Here is a 20,013-nt window from a genome sequence, read left to right as displayed (position 1 = left end):
TCTCCCCATCTGCTCCTGTGTGGTCACTGGGTGAACCCAGCATACAACTTGCAATGAGCATGAAACTCAGCTGAGGCAACCATGCCGCTGCACTAAAACTACCACTCCTATAACACAAACGCAGAGCTAGTAATGGGAATTGCATCCATTTTATCATCCTCTCTTGTAAAAAGAAACAGCTCAACATTCTCTTTGGAAGAGCTGCTGCTGGAATGACTATTTTCTGGTGCATAATATACAGCTTTTCTCAATGTCACTACAGAGTTGACACATCACTGATACTTGAAACTTTAAAGCTGAAACTATAGGAAGCAAACTAATAGTCTTTAATTAGCAGAGAACAAAGGCCCATAAGAAGTTTGTCAGGAATGGAAATGAGTTGGTTGCTGAGCAGTGGTCGTTCAGAAGCAAGGTTCAAGAAAAACCAAAACTTACTTTTCAAACTTGAGGATTCCTTGTGCTGGTTATCATCCTCTAATGAAATTAACCTTGAAATAAAAATAAATGTTTGGTAATCTAGTTTTGAAAACGATAGAGCAAGGTTTCCTGTTAATACCTATTACTTATAACCACACACATGCACATGCACACAAACCCACAAGCACAAACACTAACACGCGATGCATTTTTTTTTTTGAAGGAGTTAAGTTTGGCGGCTTTCTCCAATTCTAAGGCTGGTGTGTAGTTTCTTAGTAATGGAACTTGTTTTCATCATAGGCACATATTTTTCAGGTATCTAGTTGGGTAGTCAGGTGAAACAAAGACACAGTTACCACTTTAAAATCTGTAGTAGGAGGCAGGGAGATGGCCCAAGGGGTCAGAATATTGGCTTTGCATACAACTGGTGCTGTTTTAATCCCCTGTATTGCATTACACACCGAACCCCTATCCCCAGCATTGCTAGGTGTAGCTCTGGTGGCGCTTGGCCCTGCTGGGATGGAGCGCAGCTGTACCATGAGGCTCTTGCATTGACTCATCTAGTCCAGCTGTCCACCCCCAAAACACAAACAACAACAAATCATAAACAACTGAGGGGCAAGAGGGGTTTAAAGTGATTCCTGGTAATTTATCAGTTACACAGGCGGGGTGGGGGACTGGGGAGGTGGGGGGCGGGGGGGAGGTATACTGTGATTCTTGGTGGTGGAATATGTGCACTGGTGAAGGGATGGGTGTTCAAGCATTGTATAACTGAGACTTAAACATGAAAGCTTTGTAACTTTGCACATGGTGATTCAATAAAAAAAATATATTTTTAAAAAATAAAGTGATTCCTGGTGTCAAGGGAGAGATAAGTTCAAGAGATTAAAGGACAGCTGGTTGATTGCCAGCAGGCTCACTTTCAATTCTAGAAGACCAACATCTCCTCAGCTCCTGTACCTCCTCATAAGATCATGGCAATAGGACCTCACCACCCTGATAGGCCTAACTGGGTAAGTGGCCTCTACCTGCCATTGCTTAAAGAAAAAAAAATAAAATGCTTAGTAGAAATCCATAGTCATTTTAGATAGTTATAGGAGTTACTTTTTTTTAAATTTCAAAAAAGTAATTAAATACCAGAGGGATGGTGAAACTAGAAATGAATCGGAACTGATCTGGACAAGCACAGTTCCCAGCTTCTCAGTCTTTCATTTATGCAAGGGGGAACTGCCAAGGGTCGCTTCATGGAGGATTTGTCTAAGAGGCAGCAACTGGCATTATGCTTCATGTATTAGGTGCTCCCCAAATAATAGCTGCAGGATGACTACGACTCAAAGAAGATTAAACTGGTCTCCTTCAGGGCTGAAGCGATAGCACAGCGGGTAGGACATTTGCCTTGAACACAGCGGAACCGGGTTGGATTCCCAGCATCCCATATGGTCCCCTGAGCACTGCCAGGAATAATTCCTGAGTGCAGAGCCAGGAACAACCCCTGTGCATCGCCAGGTGTGACCCAAAAAACAAAATAAATAAATAAATGTATAATTATTTAAAAAAAAAAACTGATCTCCTTCAAAGACAGTCAACTGTACTAGATTCACACGGCATCCTTGCTCCTATAGCAACTTCATTTGCACTGAAGAGATTCTTTAGGCTATACTTTAAAATTTACAAACCTGACGAACGTAAAAACATTTCCATGGGACAAAAGACATATTTGAAACTTGGTACAAATGTTTTACTTTCTTGGTTAGACTACAAAACTGCCACCAACATTTTTGGGGCATCGGTAAAATACAACAAATGCAGTTAATCTGTTTTGCTTTCCTAGGTCCACCCATTTAAGATGAACCCCATTCCTTCAGGCTCTAACATCTTTACAGAAAATGACAGATCTGAATTGAGACTAGAATCCATGCGAGCTATCTGCTGAAAAGTCCATTTCTATCTTTAAAATGACAGCAGGGCCCATGTTCGTAGAGAGGGAAGAAGTGAAAATGGAGTATCACTTCCTACACTCACAGCTGCTCCCCGCTTCACTGAGAAGAAAACAGAAGGTCTGCACAGTAGAAACCCCAGCATCACAGGCCAAAATTTTGTCTGATAAGGCCTAGATGTGATAACATTAGATGTGTTAGATGGCAATTTCATAGAGTAATTCCCCTTATGAGAGCAAAGCCAGGGGATTTCTTATCTAGGGGAGGCTTTTGTAAATGGTGGTGACCAAAGGGGCTGAGTCCAGGAAGTAGGGAGAACTGGAAACTGAGTCTGAGACCCTAAGATCTAGCTCCAGGGAACACAGGGGACTTTTGCCCCTTCTCACCCTAGACAACGCCTCACAAGATGCCTCTTCTAATTCCTCAGACTTGAGTTTTATTTTGGGAGAGGACCTGGCCTGACAGAAAGATGTATGAGAGGGATTCAGCCTCAATTTTAATACATCTATATGGAGAAGTGAACAAGTGGAGTAATTTCCATATCTGAGACCCCATCAGACTTGGTCAGCAAGGAGTGTGCTGCCCTTACTTGTGGGAAGAAAGATTTTGTAAGAGAAGTAGCCTGCGACTTACTGACTTGGCTCTTCTGCTATGGCCTCTGCACTTTCCTGCTGGCTGATCTTCTTCCTTTCTTCTTTCTCAACCAGTTTTTTCATAGGGTCTTGTAAGCTCTAAATGAGCCACGGAAAGCGAGTGGGGTAGGGAAGAGAAAGAAAAAAAAAAGGCCATCAATTAAAAATTCAACAGCCAGTGATTCTAGCAACCAAAGTTGAATCAGAATGTCTGGGAGGTTTCCTTGAACCAATCAAGTGGACAGAAGTGAAATTTTATATCCCTTCAGACTCACTGGAGTAATACTAGCTTATAAAGTTGCTTTGTCCTGAGATTAATGTTTCCCTTTTGTGATAAGTTATTCAAAAGAAGGCCTTCTGGCTATAGCTAACTTTATTTTCCATCTTTAGCATGCAGCTAAGATAAACATTCTGCTCTATTTGCGCCCACACACTGACAAAGTGGAAGCTTTTGCTACCCCGAACATGAGAGAACTTAATTTTATTTTTAATTTTCCTTGCTATTTTGCAATGTGCAAACAGCTTACTAAAACAAAACAAAACCAAATAAACAAAAAAAGAGACAATAAAACCTTTTTAAATGAAAAAACAAAAAAGCCCAAAAAAGTAACAACACACTCTGACAATTTTACTCCCACAAGTGGACAAAGCAGGTTTATTCAAATCTTTGTAGATTAAAAATGGGTGAGCCACTTTGTGATAAGTTATTTCTGGGAGTTACTATTCTCAATATTTATTACTTATGTAAAGAATGCAATTTAAAAAGCACGTGTCTAGAAACTATAGACCAGCAACAAAATCTTGGTAAGATAAAACAAAAAATTTTCTGTGAGAACCGAATGATGCTATAAAAAAATAGATCTCTATTTCTGGCCCTGATTAAAATACAAACCTAAAAATACAAAAGAAACATCTCAAGAGACTTATTCTTCTTATACTCTCAAATCCGTCCATGCCTTCATCCTTTGGACCCTCATGTCTCTTCATTTCAACTTTCACTTCTCTAGCCTCCCACACACAAAGAAAGGCAATTATGTTTCATATGGCTGATCAGTGTTTTATGATGACTGAATCGAGAACTGGATGAAGAGTGCAGAGGCTGCATCTGGCGGAGCAGAGCTGTGATTGACTCTGGTGTCTGCCTTGAGCAGGCTGGACACTGGTCCAGCCCTCCTCCATGTTAAGTTGATTTTGTTTCAGCATCATTCTCCTAAAATACCCAGTGCCTCTGTCACCGTTTTTGCTCATGGACCCATATAACATTTCATTTGTGAACATGAGTAATTTAGAAGTCTGTTTATATGAGATTTGGAGCAAAAGAGAGTGTATCCTGGTAGATTTAAGTAATCAAAGAAAGGGTCCAACGTGCCTTGCATGTTCCTCAAGTAATGATGCCTTTACTGCAGACGTTAACTAATGTTCTGCCAGTCCTTGAAACTGGGAAGTGCATGTGGATCTCTTCATGAACGTACTTTCCAGTCTGCCATCTCTTCTAATATTTTATTTCTGAATAAACCCTGTATGTATGAGAATAACTAATTATTTTGTTTGAGGTCAATACTTTTTCTCCTAACCTAACCTGTCTGCCAATTTTTAAGATGCTCTAAAATATGATCTCATCTTACTCTTCCAGTAACTGCTCAGGAGTTTCTAAATATTCCCATTCAATTCATCCTGTCTGCTCATATCTCCTTTATGCTAACAGCTCTTGTCCTTTCTTTGTTCAACCTGCTACAATGGCCTAAAAACTCTGTCTGTTCATCCTCAAGTTATTTAAGTCCTTGCAAAACTAGAGAACAATTTCCAGTATTTTCTGTGGTTTTATTCAGTAGGCATGGTCAAAGTCAAGAAAGACTTTCCATCTTCAAACTGCATTTACAACATTGTGTGTGCGCGTGTGTATGTGTGTGTTTGTTTTCTCAGCAACACCTTACGGTGCCATTCCCCGATATGTGCATAGAAGTGACCCCTGACAGTGCTTGGAAACCATAGTGTGTTGAGGAATCAAACCAACCAGGGTCACGGAATGCAAGGCAAGTTCTTGAACCTTGGTACTCTCCTTCTAGGCTTTAACATTTGCAATTTTTAAAATAATAAAAACACATGTAGAACATCTGGGGGGCAAAGTACTCATAATTCTATTTCCTAAATTATTGAGTTATTATATGCATCTATTTCCTGTTTTGAAAAATATTTGTACTAGTTATATAATTGGAATCATTGTATATATTATTATATACACAGATGTCCTCTTAACCAATAACACTGTGTAGCTATTTTAAAAACACGTTTATCGATTTGGAGAATAAGATTTTCTTTAATTATCATTGAATACTCAAATGTATATTCATGCATTTATATACTAATATAGGACCAAGGTTCTTTGACCATATGTCCTCCGGTTGGACTTCTGGTGCATTTTCCTGTGTGTACACATTAATAAGACAGTGTCACCCTTTTTAATAACTCCTATTTCTGGTCATTTAAAGTGCTCACCTTGCATACAGCTGATCCTGATTTGATCCCCAGCACCTCATAACATCCCCTGAACCCTGCTACAAGTGATCCCTGAGCTCAGAGCCAGGAATAAGCCCTGAGCACGGCCAAGTGTGACCCCAAAACAAAACAAGTAAAAATAAAACAGGAATAGAAAGTGACCCTTCAGTTAGCACAAAGTTTCTCTTCCTGGAGATTTGAACAATACAAGGAACAAGACATGTGCATGCAGCTCAGAGATGAGGGAGAAGGGGCCCTGAGTGCAATGAAAAAAAAAAAGGCGGAAATAGTTTGGCTTGCTTCAAGTACACAAAGAATGCACTGGGGCTAGAGTCTAGTAGGCAAGTGTACAAATATCAGCAGATGAACAGAAAGAGGTCAGAGAGAATCACAGAGAATACTCCTTTACCCACTTTCATCAACATGTAACATTTTTTCTATAGTTTCATCATAATATTTTGCTCTTTCAGTCTCTGTAATTAATGACATCTAAATGGAATCTATGACTTTATTTGTGATGCTCAAGCATCTGGTAAAAGGCACATGTTAGTACGCACATGCGTGTTCTGGAAATGTGCAACCAAAAATGGTTCAATAGATGTCAAGACTTACTCATTTCAATAGATTTGCTAATCACGGCATTACTTTTACACAGCTCGCGCTCGCGCGCGCGCGCGCACACACACACACACACACACACACACACACACATCTTCTAGCAGTTATATTCTCCAAACTGAGATCCAAGACTTTTGGAATCTGTGATGCTTGTCTTGGATGCTGGCTTGCTCAATTATCTTCTCACTGCATTTCCTTTTTCTCAGTCAGCACTAGGCAGGGCCAGGACATGTCTGCTCTCAGCCGTCCGTGTCAAGCTACCACAGTGCTTGCCTAAGCCCCTGAGATGCCCTTGACAGCTCCATGGTTATCATCCCTCTGTCTCCAGCCTGACCTCCCCTCATAACCACACTCTCAGACAATCCCTTTGTAATGTAAACCATGCGCTCCTTTTGCTATCCCTTCCCCCTGTTGGGCCATTAGCAGGGACTCAATTGTTGGCTCCCATACCCATAATCACAGTTAAGTCACTATTGTGTTTCACCAACAGATTAGCTGCAATTCCAGTGGCTACTTTAATTTTAATTTATTATTAATAATTCTGTGACAATTGCTCCTCTCTTCCCACTATCACTACTGAGGTTAAAGTGAAAAAAAAAATAAAGTGAAAAATAAAAAAATAAAGTGAAAAAAATTAGACCTCCTTAGCTAGGAAATTCAAAGGCTTGGGGAATGATATGTAAAGGTTTATAAAAGCACAAGCAAAATTAATTCTGAGCACATGGGCATATTATAAATTAGAACTTTGAACAAAAAGGAACCTTTGTGTGTACATACACCTCTACCAGTTTTACTCAGCTCAGCTTTAAGATTTATCCATTCAAAGTCTACAACTTATTTTAAAAAAAAAATACAGCCACAGTTGTACAACCATTACAACAATCAATTTTTGAACATTTTCAAGGAGCATATCTTGAAGCAAGAAAAAAAAATTTAGATCAAACGAAGCTAAACGTTTCTTTACAGAGTGAGGGAAACTCCCTTCCCCCCATAACAAAACATGTGGAACTGTTTCTAACAAAAGATGGAAAACACTGAAGACAGAGAGAAGCGGAGAGGAACTCTGAAACATGTTAGAGCACGAGTTATTGTTCCCCTTTCCACCCTCAAAATGAGTTCCTGGGTGCAACAGGAGATGCAGGTAATTCTGTATGGTAGACAGTGCTCTGTCTAAGTTTGGATATAAAGGCCCAACTGGGGGGGTTAAGGGGTTGAGGTGAATTCTTTAAATTATTTCAAAGTCCACAACTCAGCTGTAAACTCTTAACCCTGCAGCATCTGTAAGAGTCAGAGGTGATGGCATTTTTGGTGTGACTCAAACACCTGCCCAGGCAAAATAAATCTAGAGGGATGGATGACTGTATATGAGGCAGCATCAGATGGAAGTACTTTGAACCTGTGGCTGATGGAAGCCACATTCAACACCAAGCCCACAGATATTCTAAATGTCAATACATTCTGTTTTGAAACCCCCAATCCACGAGGTCTTCTGCTAAAACTGCTTGTGAAAATCACTATTAGCAACAAGGCAGCATCATATAGGCCCTAAAAGTTCTCTGCAGAGAAAAGAATGCTCTCAGACGAAGTAACCTTTTCTGTTCAGGCTGCACTGACATGCTAATAGTTTCCATCAATGCTTAAATGGTTTCAGGAAACACACACACACAATATATAAGATCAGCGTGACAGAGGAAACACGCAGACAAAGCTTGCAAAAGTGTCTTAGAAAGGAAACAGCTTAATATAATAATGGGAGTTACTATTTCCTGTATTAGAAAAATAAAAGCAATGGCAACATTCATCTGAATGAAAGCAAAGCTATTCAGCAAAATAAATTTCACAGACAAAAGGCCAGCAACCGGCACTAATATAGTGAGTTAAACTTAATGTTTACCAGTGACAATGGGGGTAACATTCTCCCCAATTTTTAATTATGACATTTCATTTTCTTATGCTACTTCCCAGTAATTACACAGCATGTTTATGAAGGTGCCAAATAACTGTCTAAGAAAGAAAAAAACACCAGCAGAACATGGTTAAAGATACCATACTCTGTTTGGGTGTATGTTTGTGTTTATGTAATTAGTAGCACATGGGGAATAAATGCAGAGGCGGGATGATATGTATGAACCATGACATTTAGCACACGTTTCTTCCCACCCATCCTCTAGTAAAGAGGCTAACTAGATAAGGAGCACTATTCATCGAGAAACCAAAGGAACTCCTGAAAGACACTGTCAAACAATAAAATTAAAGTAGAGAAAAATAAAAGTCAAGATCATCATTTTCTTTTAAATTAATGGAAAACTGACACTGGGAAGCATCCTTGTGGCCTGAAAAGAGATGGAGTCAGAAACAGATCAAGTCATCCTGTGACACAGGAAAAGGTCTTCAACACTTGGAGGCCTCTGGGACAGTGGGGAGCATAATCCATGAGGATTCCATGTAGAAAATCAAGCTCATACTAAGAACTTTGGCTGCTTTCTTATTAATGGCTTTTTTTTTCTTTTTGGGTCACACCCGGTGATGCACAGGGGTTACTCTTGGCTTTGCACTCAGGAATTACTCCTGGCAGTGTTCGGGGGACCATATGGGATGCTGGGATTCGAACCCGGGTTGGACATGTGCAAGGCAAATGCCCTTCCCACTGTGCTATTGCTCCAGACCCATTATCAATGGCTTTTGAAGCTCTGAAAGGAATTAGATGCCCAGACAGTTCATTTTGTGTTAGGAACTATATTCCATCTTCTAATGCATCTCATTACAGCCAGAGAAGCACTGTATTCATGATAGGGTAATGGTGACTCCAAGAGAGAAATTATCTCTACTGAAGGAACATTAGACCACTAGTAAGCAGGAGTGGTGTTTGAATCATTTAAAAAACTCCAAAAGAGTATATCTGGCAAAGAAATAGCACCGAAAAGTCAAGCCAAGCACAATGATATAACACACCCTTCCCTTTACAGGAATTGTTAAGAAAATGGAAAAGCTTTCTTCCAAATTCTGAAGGTTAGTATGATTTCTGACGGACTGATATACAAAAAATACATTTTACCTACCAGCAAACATTTTAAAGTGTTGTTTTTAATTTAATTTTTATAGCTACACTTGGGGAAAGTTGACTATTCTGCTTTCTTCTGGCTCTCTGACCTCATGGCCAGGAATGTTACCTGGAAGAAGTATTATGTATTATCACAGAGAAAGGTGAAAAGAATCTTGAGCATTCCTATGCCCAGAATGACTGCATTCCCAAGCTGTGGCCTTAGACAAATTACTAGGACATCCTGGGATTTTGTTTACTCATTTAAAACAGGACAACACGACTTTAGGGGGGAGAAACTCCAAATCAATAATAGTGAGTTTTCTGTTGAAATATTGAATGTAATCAAAGGAAAGTGAAAGTAAAGTGAAATGTACCAGTTACACATGCGGGGTGGAGGGCGAGGGAGGTGGGGGGGAGGGAGGGAGATATACTGTGATTCTTGGTGGTGGAATATATGCACTGGTGAAGGGATGGATGTTCAAGCATTGTATAACTGAGACGTAAACCTGAAAGCTTTGTAACTTTCCACATGGTGATTCAATAAAAGAATAAAAAAATTTACAAAAAAAAAATAAAACAGGACAACAAAAACAACAAAAAAACTATGCCCAACCTCCCAACATTATTCTGAGAGATCAAGTACAAGTCACGGACTTTTTGTATGTCCATTCTGAACATGGTGGTCTTTGTGATTATAATACCAACCTTGGTACACAAGAGTCATGAATACTGTGGAAAATTCTCTGAGACACTATTTGACAGCTCTTAGCAGGGTGTCTGGCATGAAGGAACTACCCACACTCTGAGAGAATATATTCGCCTTTCCCATCCAGGAAGAGTTGGGGCATGAGGCTAGGTGGGGGATGTTGTCTGAGACCTAAGCAGAGCCTGAAACAAATCTCTAGGGCTAAATAGGTGACCAGTCACACTCCACCTTGTCCCCCCTCTTCTGAATATGGTAGAGCCTGCGGTCACCCCATTTACTGTCACCCCCACTCCCTCCCAGGAACCTGGATGCATTCCAAGTATTTCCAATGACCTGGCCTGGAGCAGCTTGGGGAAAGAGAAATCATTCTGCTAGATGCCATGTAGAGTAATGACACCAAGAGAAAACTTGAAAGTCTAAAAGGATATTCTGGATGTTCGCCATGAGTAATTGCCATGTTGGGACTGGCAACTGAAACAGCATTGCAGAGATATTTACCCAATTTTCATAAAAACTATTATGGCTTTATTTTCAAAGCAAGTAACTACAGAGCCATGTGGCTTGTTGGTAAATGTTCAAGTGATTAACTGAGAAGTGTGGAGGTGGATGGAAGAAGCCTGGTAGGCATATTACTTTGAGAAAAACAAAATTCAGAAGAGGATGTTTTTGAATCGTGAGAGAAAAAAAGTGGTTTTGGTCTCTAGAATGACGTTCCACATAATGGTGCTGAGTCCTAGAGCCCAAAAGAGAAAGAAAGGAACATTGGCATGTCTGCTTCAATGGTTATTTTTGAACATGTTCTGAGTTGGAAACTCAAATTCAGGTTTCCTTAAAGTTAGAAATCTTGGCACAGACCAAGAGCCAGTTGCAAAGCCAAACTGCATTTTTTTTGAATTAGCCTTGCTGCAGGGGTGGGAAGGTCTTCTCTGTCTCTCTCCCCTGTAGGCCTGCCCAGACCTCTCCTTTCTCTGTGGGAATTAGAAGAACCCAAAGCAGAGCCTGGAGGCCTGCAGGACTGGTTTGGGAATGTGGCTGTCAGAGCATGTGTGGGAGAAGGAGAGCACTGGGCTACCCTGCAGTGAAGGCGTTTCCTTGTCCTATCTTACTTCCATTGACACAAGCCTTAAGTATGGAATTCACTGCAAAAACCACCATCAGGATGGAAACTGGGGAAAAAGGAGCAGATTGGGCTAAGAAACCAGCCATTTCTACAAAGCCTTCTGTGTCATTCTCAGCAATGTCTTGTGGACCCTGCAGAGGATTCTGGGTAAATCCATCTTCACTATCCATCCTCTCCATTCTGAGACTTCTGGCATTACCTCTGGGGTTGTCACCGCACCTCCATTCTCACTACCACTACTAACACCATCTCAACTCCCACCATCTCCACCCGTCACAGTCAGCTGTGACACTGCTGAGCCTGATGTAAAATCAGGTCTGGACCGCCCCAGAGCCTGTGTTCTTATTTGTGAATTTTGTTTTGTCAAGTAACCAGAATCAAACTTGGTTTTCCTTTTGAAGGGACTAAAATACAGCATGTTATGGGGGTGGGGAATGTGTTTTTTTTTATAGGTTATCTTCATTAAATCTACCACTCTACTCTTAAAAATATAGACGTAGAAGGATCTTCCTCTATCTTCCTCATGAACAGCTCCCAATGTGCATGTTCAAATCCTCAGTGCTCGATTTTCTCCACAGACTCAAACTCCACATGCAAGTCAGCTATCTGAGAGATAATGTCACTGACATAAGGGAAATTTTAGATTTTTTTCAGGGAAAAGTCACTTAACTCCTTCCGACCCATGCCTGATCTATATCCATGGGGAAATGGGTAAGTAAATGACATCCTAGGAAGATGCTTTTCTACAGACATTTTATTGAGATTTTAAAACAGACTTTAAAGTCTTAGTCTAGATTACTTTCTTTATGAAAGTGACTGATCTCAAGATACAGCTAGTAACATACCACTCCTATCCTCATGACTTGATCGTTTCTACCCTGTAGAAAAGACATTCCCAGATAATTTATAATCAGTATAAAATCAACACATTGCATTATAATTCCTACAAATAATCTAATCACTCTTTACTAAATCAATAACTAAAAATATAAGATTATAAAAATTCATTGCTATTTTATGGAACACACTTAAATGAAAATCTTCTTAATTTTAAACGTGAGCCCCATGAGCTGTTCCAACTCTTAGAGTAACACAATGATGCCACCACATACCGCCAGGGGTTCACACGTGAACGTGGTTTAACACAAATTGCAGCGTCAGTGTGCTGATACATTCTGTTATACTAAATTTCCAGGCTGAATATTCTGTAATGTTAAAATGCTAAAAAATATATCATAACATTAAAATGAAGTAATGAATCAATAAAAGTAGAATCAATAGAGTCACACCAGGCAAGAATAAACAGCAACAACTATTGTCACGTGAAACACTCCCACAAAATATTCACAAAATTTCAAATTGTCACTTGGATATTTTTTCAAATTGTGAGGATGAGGCTAAATTTACTTCTTTCCCTTGTTGTTGTTTGTTTTGGGGTCACACTCAGTCGTGGTCATGGATTACTCCCAGCTAGTTGTTTGGAAGCTTGGAAGTTAGTGCTCCTGGAGATTTTCAGGCGGCTATGTGGGGATGGAATTTGGGTATCCTGCATGGCACTCCAGCCCATTGAGCTATCTCTATAGCTTCTAAATTTAATTATGGTAAATTTATTTTTTAAAAGAATTTTTATATTTTCTTGGGAAATGTTAATTAGACATGGAACTTGAACTTCTGGGGCCTGAGTTATATAGCCCTATAATTCTGCAGCAAGAGACTCTTCCCTCCAAACAGGATGCACTGAGTGTTTAACACATTAATTATCATCCTTCATCAAGCATAAAACTAACAGTCAGGAAATACAGCTGCAATGGCACAATTACCAACACACTCAGAATACACCCTGCAGCAAAGAAAACAAATGTGTTGCTTTTCATTAACAGAGCTTGGCAAACCTCTCCAAAGACAATGTTTTCTTTCTAAGCTAGAGTCCTAAAAGGCATCTAAGGGGCTATTTGTTTAGGTAAATCCAGAGAACAAATACATTTGTACAAGTACTTAAATTTTAAAATATGCTTTACCAATATGCAGTGTCATTTAGAATAAATTTTTATACATTGAAGGATGATTTAACCAAATCAAGTACCTTTGAATACAAGGCATGTATTTAAAACAGTAGTGCAAGAGGGCTAGTAGGCCAAGTAATGACTTCTTGCTTGACTGATACATAAAGTATTAATGGTTTTCACTTTCCTGTTTTGTGGCATATAAAATATGTAAAGTGCCTCTATTTATGTAATAATTATCTATGTTATCACAAGTTTCTCTCATATAGGTTTGAGTTTCTACAAAGAAATTGATTAGCTACTGGCTTTAGGATTTTGACATAATGTATCTGCAATGAAAGCCTAGATGAATAGAATTCTACAGAGGCAATAAAAGCATAGTTATTTGGTTGGTTTCTAAATACTTAAAAATTTCAATATACTCTTACTGTAACTTATCAGATTTATTACTCCTACTGAATTAATATTACAACAAACCATAAACTGTTGTTTAAACCATAATTTAAGGAAAGTCCTGAAAATACAAAAGGCAATGAATAATAATTGGTGCCAAACATTTCCATTGTGTATATAAGTCTGTCATCAAACTTTTATAACATTCTGTAACATAATCAACTAGGTCTTTCATGGGATAACTATCATGGCAAAAATTGAAATTCCATGGTCTGCTCAACACAGAAGACCAAGGACGCACAGGAGGAATTCTCTATGCTTGTGTGGTATTACTCTGATGTCATGATTTTATATGCAGTTACTTCAAACCTGAATTTCCTTTTAACTGTTTTTGGGGTAAGCATCATCATTTTATTTTCCATCTAGTTGATTTGCTTTATGCACAATTATCTTTCAAATGACAGATAACCTTTGGAATTGTGACTTCTTTATAAAATAAAATGTGTGGCACAGTCATGCCCCCAAAACTAAAATTCTGCCTCATTAAAGAGTAATCTATAGGATTCTGCTCAGGGCTACATGAGAAATGTGAATGGTGTGAAGTCAAAAAATTTAATCAACTTGCTTGGTCAGGAAAGCTGCTTCCCAAGGAGCTAGAAGCAGCTGAGGAGGAAAGCAAGAAGCTGGAGACTCACTGCGCACACAATGTCTGACTGGACAAAGCAATACCTGTCAGAAATAAACAATTCTTCTCTCTCAAGTTCTAATATTTCAGTTGATAGACCAAAAAAAGCCTACATATAAATGCATTTACCGTATGCCATATCAAGGGCCACCAAGTAATCAGGTGTTCAGAAGACAAGGTATTATGAAGACCAAACTCTATACCAAGGTGTCCTGTCTGGGGCAGGTACACAACACCAGAGTCAAACCTCTTGTGGTCTTAGGACCTTCTTTGAAAGTGCCAAGGTCATGAAGGGTTTTGGTCTTGCTACTTTTGTAGAAACTGTAACATTACAAAGATCTCAAAATCAAAGAGGTGGTTTAGGGCAAAAAAAAAAAAAAAAGAACAAAACAGAAAAACAAAACAAATCAAATATAATGCTTTTCAATATTTTGAGTAAAATGATGAGACATTTACAAGCTGCCTAAGTGTTAAAAGAAAGGCCATTTCAAGGCAACGTTAGTTTCCCCCCAGTTCTTTTTTTTAACCCAAAGATATGAACTAATTAAAAAAAAATAATCACTGGTCTCTCATCATTCTTAAAAGTCATTTTGGAACCCAAATCACTTCTTTAATTCACATTCAGTTGCAAACTGAGAAGCTGAAATTGTGAATATATTCCTTTTGAGTGGAGAAGTTAATTTTAATATTTTTTTAATTAGAAAAGTGTCACTATAATCTTGTGGAAAAAAATTTAATTCTATATTGTATAGTACTCTCAGAATAAAATATTTCTGAATATTTCTGAGCATTCAGTATGTCAGGAGGAGGAAAGTAAAAAAATGTTTCTGAAACGATCATATTTTAATTTAATGATAAAAATGTAAAAGACTGTACTAGGCATGTATAATCATCTCTTCAACAATATTAAAAATGTATTTTAAAGGAGTAGAATGCATCCTTAGGTTCAAATTCATCACAATTCATCTCCCAATAAAGTTTAATCTGCAAATGTGTATTGCTATGGCTTACCCTTGTATTGGAAAGTATAAAGAATAAAAAGATACTAATTGAGGGTATCTTTTTTTCTGCCAACTCTCTTTTTGACATAGACTCTTTGGAATAGTGCTTGCTGTAATAAGCATTGGTATGTAAACAACACTTTGTTTTTTCTAGCTTTCCTACCTTTAATGTGGTGAATTCATATGGTTGATAACCCTTGAAGCTTTCATGGATGGCTGCCATAGTGTGAGAAGTTTTCTCCCAAAAATGAAGCAGAGTGGTCTGTAAAGGAAGACAGCAGAGCTATTAGCATTTTGAGCATAAAATTCTAGTAACTGTCGATAGAGGAGAGTGCCCATCTTTGGCTTTCAGAGGTTTTAAAAATAAGTTTTCAACTTATCTCTGCAACCTTTCCTCCCACTACACTCCTATAGACATCTTACATTTCAGTCAACTTAATTAGCTCTCATTCCTTATGGAATGAATTCCCCATGACTTATGCTGATCCACTGCCTGTAACTTTTATTTTATTCTCTTTGTACCAGTCGCCCTCTTACTCATCCTCTCAAATCCAGAGCTAATCATTAGCAATCTACTTTCTGTGATCCCTCAACTGATGCAACAGATTCTCCATCAAACCTTTACTGAATTTATTAGGCCATATTTCTCTTAGTGCATCCCTGTTCTGTCCTTGGAGTATAAGAAGTATAGTCAGACTCACTGTCTGATTCCCTTCCTAAATTTTAAAACTTTATTTATTTCAATGTGCTCCCAGCATGAAACAGCTCTGGCTACCAATTTAGAATCAAGCTAAGATGAACAAAGGACCATCTCCTTTGCCCCTGACTGAGCAACACTACCAATGAGGTGTCTCTTTTCTCATTGCCAGGGCTGCCTTTCTAAACTTTAAAGTTCCTTGAACAATGAACTTTGTTCAAACTTGGCCTTACAAGTTATTATATTTCCTGCAATGTCTAGAGTTCAGCATCTCACTCTCAGTAGGTGGTCAGCAGCGCTGCTGATGAACACAAATGTTTCCCTGAAAGAACTTAGTGACTAAAACAAGCTCATTAAACTAGAATAACCAGATGAAGAAGTAGCTGTGCTGGGAAATGTACAGACCCATCCTCAGTGAGTTCAAAGGAGGCTTTTGAAGGACACGACATTCATTTTGATACATTAAATAGAGTGGAATTCGGAAAGGCAGAAGTGGATGGCAAAGGTACTTGAGGTAGGAAAAAAACACTTAAGCAAATGCAGTGAAATTACAGTGGTTGCACAAGGAATAGCTAATATTCAGTGTGTTTAAACTTTAGGACATAAAAAGAGAGCCGTGGGAAGACCTTCGGCTTGATGCCTAAGTCACATTTACAGCTACAATGCACTTTACTATTATCAAAACATAACTACATTTGTGCTTGACTGTAACAAACATCCCTCAGTTACCTGGTATGTTGCTAACATATGAGACAAGAGATTGCATCTGCTTGCTCCAAGAAGATCCACTTTTTGACACACATCCATCTTTAATTTGTCAAAACTTTTTTTGGCAAGGCGGACTTGTGTTTGAACCTAGAAAATCAAAAGGCATCTCTGAGTCACACGAACTGTAGTACAGAAGCCTACAAAGCTCAATAAGCGAAAACAATAACAGAGAAGGCTCAACTAGCAACAAATGGCTCAGAAAATCCTCAGACAATGACTTCAATACCACCAATTCCACTTACCAGTTGGTTGTAAAAAGCAATATAAAACAAACTATATTTTTTGGGGTCACACCCAGCATTGCATAGGGGTTACTCCTGGTTCATGCACTCAGGAATCACTCCTGGAGGTGCTCAGGGGACCATATGGGATGCTGGGAATCGAACCCGGGTCAGCCTCATGCGAGGCAAACGCCCTACCCACTGTGCTATCGTTCCAGCCCCCCCCCAAAAAAAACCAAAACTATTTTGTGCCTGCCAAGGGGGTAAACTTGGTGGGGCAGGGGCAGGGGGAAGTGGGAGACTGGGGACAATGGTGAAAGGAAGGTTACAGTGAATTCACGTCTGAACATTAACTGCCTGAAATAACTATATTGTGAACAACTTTGTAAACCACAGTGTTTAAATAAAGTCTAAAAAAACTGCCAGTGAAAAGGACCAATAGCAGGCTTGCCTCTTTTCTCGTCTTTTTTGTTCACTGAAAATTCCTTTGAATTTGAATATAACAATCATGCTTTATCTCCCAAGGGCCTAAAGGACGTTACACATGTGAGTGATTTTTTTACATGCGGGTGATTTTATAGCGGATTTGCCATCCAAATTATACAGTTTTCTTGCTCAGTGTTAAAATTCCTCTCCTCTAAAGGCATTTATATATTGATCACAGTGAAGAGAAGTCTGGAAACATGCAGAGTGTTAAGGAATAATAACCTTTGCCATTTTGTTTCCCTATAGATCTTTGAAGCTGTCTCTTCATTCACGTTCACTGCTGTTCACATCTTACACAACACAGTGCATTTGTTTAAACTAAGAAATCATTTATATGCAAATTTCATGACTTCATGTTGGATCAACATGGAAAGTATCATGTTGAGTGAAATGAGTCAGAAAGAAAGAGACAGACATAGGAAGATTGCACTCATATGTGGAATATAATGTAACTGAGAAGTACAAGTTGGCAATGATGCAACTTCTGGCAGATATCTCTCTGGACTTAGTTACTAAAATACTAAATTACAGAAACCCAAAACTGAGAGGCCGCTAAGTGTGGTCACTCGACCTCATACCTCTTCATCCTCAGCAATGGAAAACAAATTATCTAATGCTTCCTTTTCAGCAGGTCTGACTTTAGGGGAGAGTCTCTCCAAACAATAATAGTGAGCTTTGTTGAAATATTGTATGCAATCAAAGTGAAAGTAAAGTGAAATTTATTAGTTACACAGGCGGGGGGGGCCTAAGGGTGGGGGGGAAAGGGGCGTGGGGGGTTAGGGGTGTGGGGGGGCGGGGTGGAGCTATACTGGGATTCTTGGTGGTGGAATATGAGCACTGGTGAAGGGATGGGTATTCGAGCATTGTATAACTGAGATTTAAACCTGAAAACTTTGTAACTTTCCACATGGTGACTCAATAAAAAATTAAAAAAAAAATGTGCACAGGAACTCCCTAAATGCTGTGAGTGAAATATCATGATGAAAACGGAGGTATGTTATCATAGCTGTGAAGATTTGCAGTGATTATTTAATAAAGGAGTTTATGCTTGAAAAAAATAAGAAAATATAATGGATTCTAGTAGTGTTAAAAAAAAAAAAAGAAATCAACACTGATATTCTCTTAACCAAATGACAAACATTTGAACTTCACCAAATTTTTCACAAATGCTACTTTTACTATTCCAGAATTCGATCTAGGATATCACCTATGGAAATTGTGACATGTACTAAAAAATCATATACTTTCAGCTTTGATTATTGAGAATGTACACAAGCAAACCTCCATTTACCTCTGAGACAATTTAGGAATTCAGCAATGAAGTAAAGGTCAGGAAAAGATTATAATATATCTATCCTACATGTCTTTTGATAGTAGAATATCTTAAAATTAAATAGTTAAAGCAAAAATGGTGAAATCAGATTTCCTATTTCTCTAGTCTGAAGTACCATATCTAATATTTTTGCAAGACATCTAACCAAATATTAATTTATCTCATGCAGTTTGTGCTATTATAGTTACCAGGTAGGTAATTGTAATGAGTGAGTTGGCTCTAATGTTTGTTCATTCATGAGAGTAACTTTATCACAGGTCCCTAAGATAATAAAGTGATATTTAACTTGATCACCATACTCTTATCAGAACTTGGAGACCTGAGACAAAGCTTAATACATATCTGGTGACTGACTGAATACATTATCTAGCTCATTCCAAAGGTAAAGTACCTAAGCATTATTTTAAAATTAACCTTCTAAAGTAGTTTTAGAAGTGAGGACTGTTTGCACTTTTAAAAAAGACACATTGCTTTAATTACAGCTCAGTTGCAGGTGTGTATCATTAAAAAATAACATGTTTGTATTCTACATAAAGTTTACCCAATTCTATCTTTCACCATGCAACTGTCTCCTTTTATAAAGTTTCTAGTAAAAGTCAAGCATAAAGGTCCTTTGACATAAAATAAACTTTGAGGGGGGCTTCCAACGCAGTACTCAGGGGACACCAGGATTATGTCCAGCCATTTGGGAGAGGGACATGTGGTGACAGGTATCAACATGAGGTCTAGCACAAGAAGAAATGCTTCTAGCTCTTAGAGTATCTCCTCAGCTCCTTAAATTAATGTTATTTACAACTGACAATACAAATTTATCTTCACAACCTGTAAAATTATAGGAACTACATAGTAATTATAATCAATACAACTCATGCAATTTTTAATTGATACAAGCCAACAATTGATATAATTTGCCATGTGCTTACTTTTGTTCTGTTAATCTCTTTTGCTCACTTTTACTTATGAGAATCAGAGACTTTGTCTAGCAGAGCAGGTACTTTACTCTCCTATGCAGGGCTTGTGTTCTAGTCTACCTGAATACAAAGTCATGCTAGTGTCTCTCCCAAGCAACTGATACTAATACTGGAAAAAACAAGAAGTGCAAAATATGACTCTACCAGAAACATAAGTTATTGATGTAGAAATATGTAGAAATGGAAAATGAAGCAGTATTTATGATAATGAAATTGTTTGACAGCATATTGACAGACTTAATCCCTATATGAATAGTTCTGTGCTTACAGCTGTACAAGATTTTTTCTGAAGAATTCCTCCATACTCTGCTCTGCTAGAGCTGTAAAAACCTAGTGAAAGAAGCCATCCGGCTCTGTCTTTCAAACTGCCCACACCAGAAGATCAAATTAAGCTCAGACTCACTCTTCTCCATTGTCACATGGAAACTGTCTAGTTAAATGATTTTACCTAACTCTGTCTTAGAGCTTTAACTGTAAAAATATTTT

At 38.5% G+C, this 20,013-nt stretch overlaps 1 protein-coding gene across 9 annotated transcripts in view; it reads right to left on the bottom strand.

Moving 5' to 3' along the window:
- The window catches only part of ICA1 (islet cell autoantigen 1), a 158,941-nt gene that overhangs the window by 28,116 nt on the left and 110,812 nt on the right, over positions 1 to 20,013 (bottom strand). For all 9 annotated transcript variants that reach the window (XM_055138441.1, XM_055138463.1, XM_055138451.1 and 6 more), the window contains 4 exons: positions 16,478 to 16,603; positions 15,215 to 15,313; positions 2,988 to 3,085; positions 436 to 488 (listed from right to left, as the gene is read on the bottom strand). In XM_055138441.1, coding sequence (XP_054994416.1) covers positions 436 to 488; positions 2,988 to 3,085; positions 15,215 to 15,313; positions 16,478 to 16,603 — 376 coding nt within the window. The remainder of the gene's footprint in view (positions 1 to 435; positions 489 to 2,987; positions 3,086 to 15,214; positions 15,314 to 16,477; positions 16,604 to 20,013) is intronic.

This window comes from Sorex araneus, chromosome 1 (assembly GCF_027595985.1).
Source record: "Sorex araneus isolate mSorAra2 chromosome 1, mSorAra2.pri, whole genome shotgun sequence".
NCBI lineage: Eukaryota > Metazoa > Chordata > Mammalia > Eulipotyphla > Soricidae > Sorex > Sorex araneus.
The sequence above is the reverse complement of the archived record's forward strand: the minus strand, read 5'-3'. Positions and strand labels throughout refer to the sequence as shown.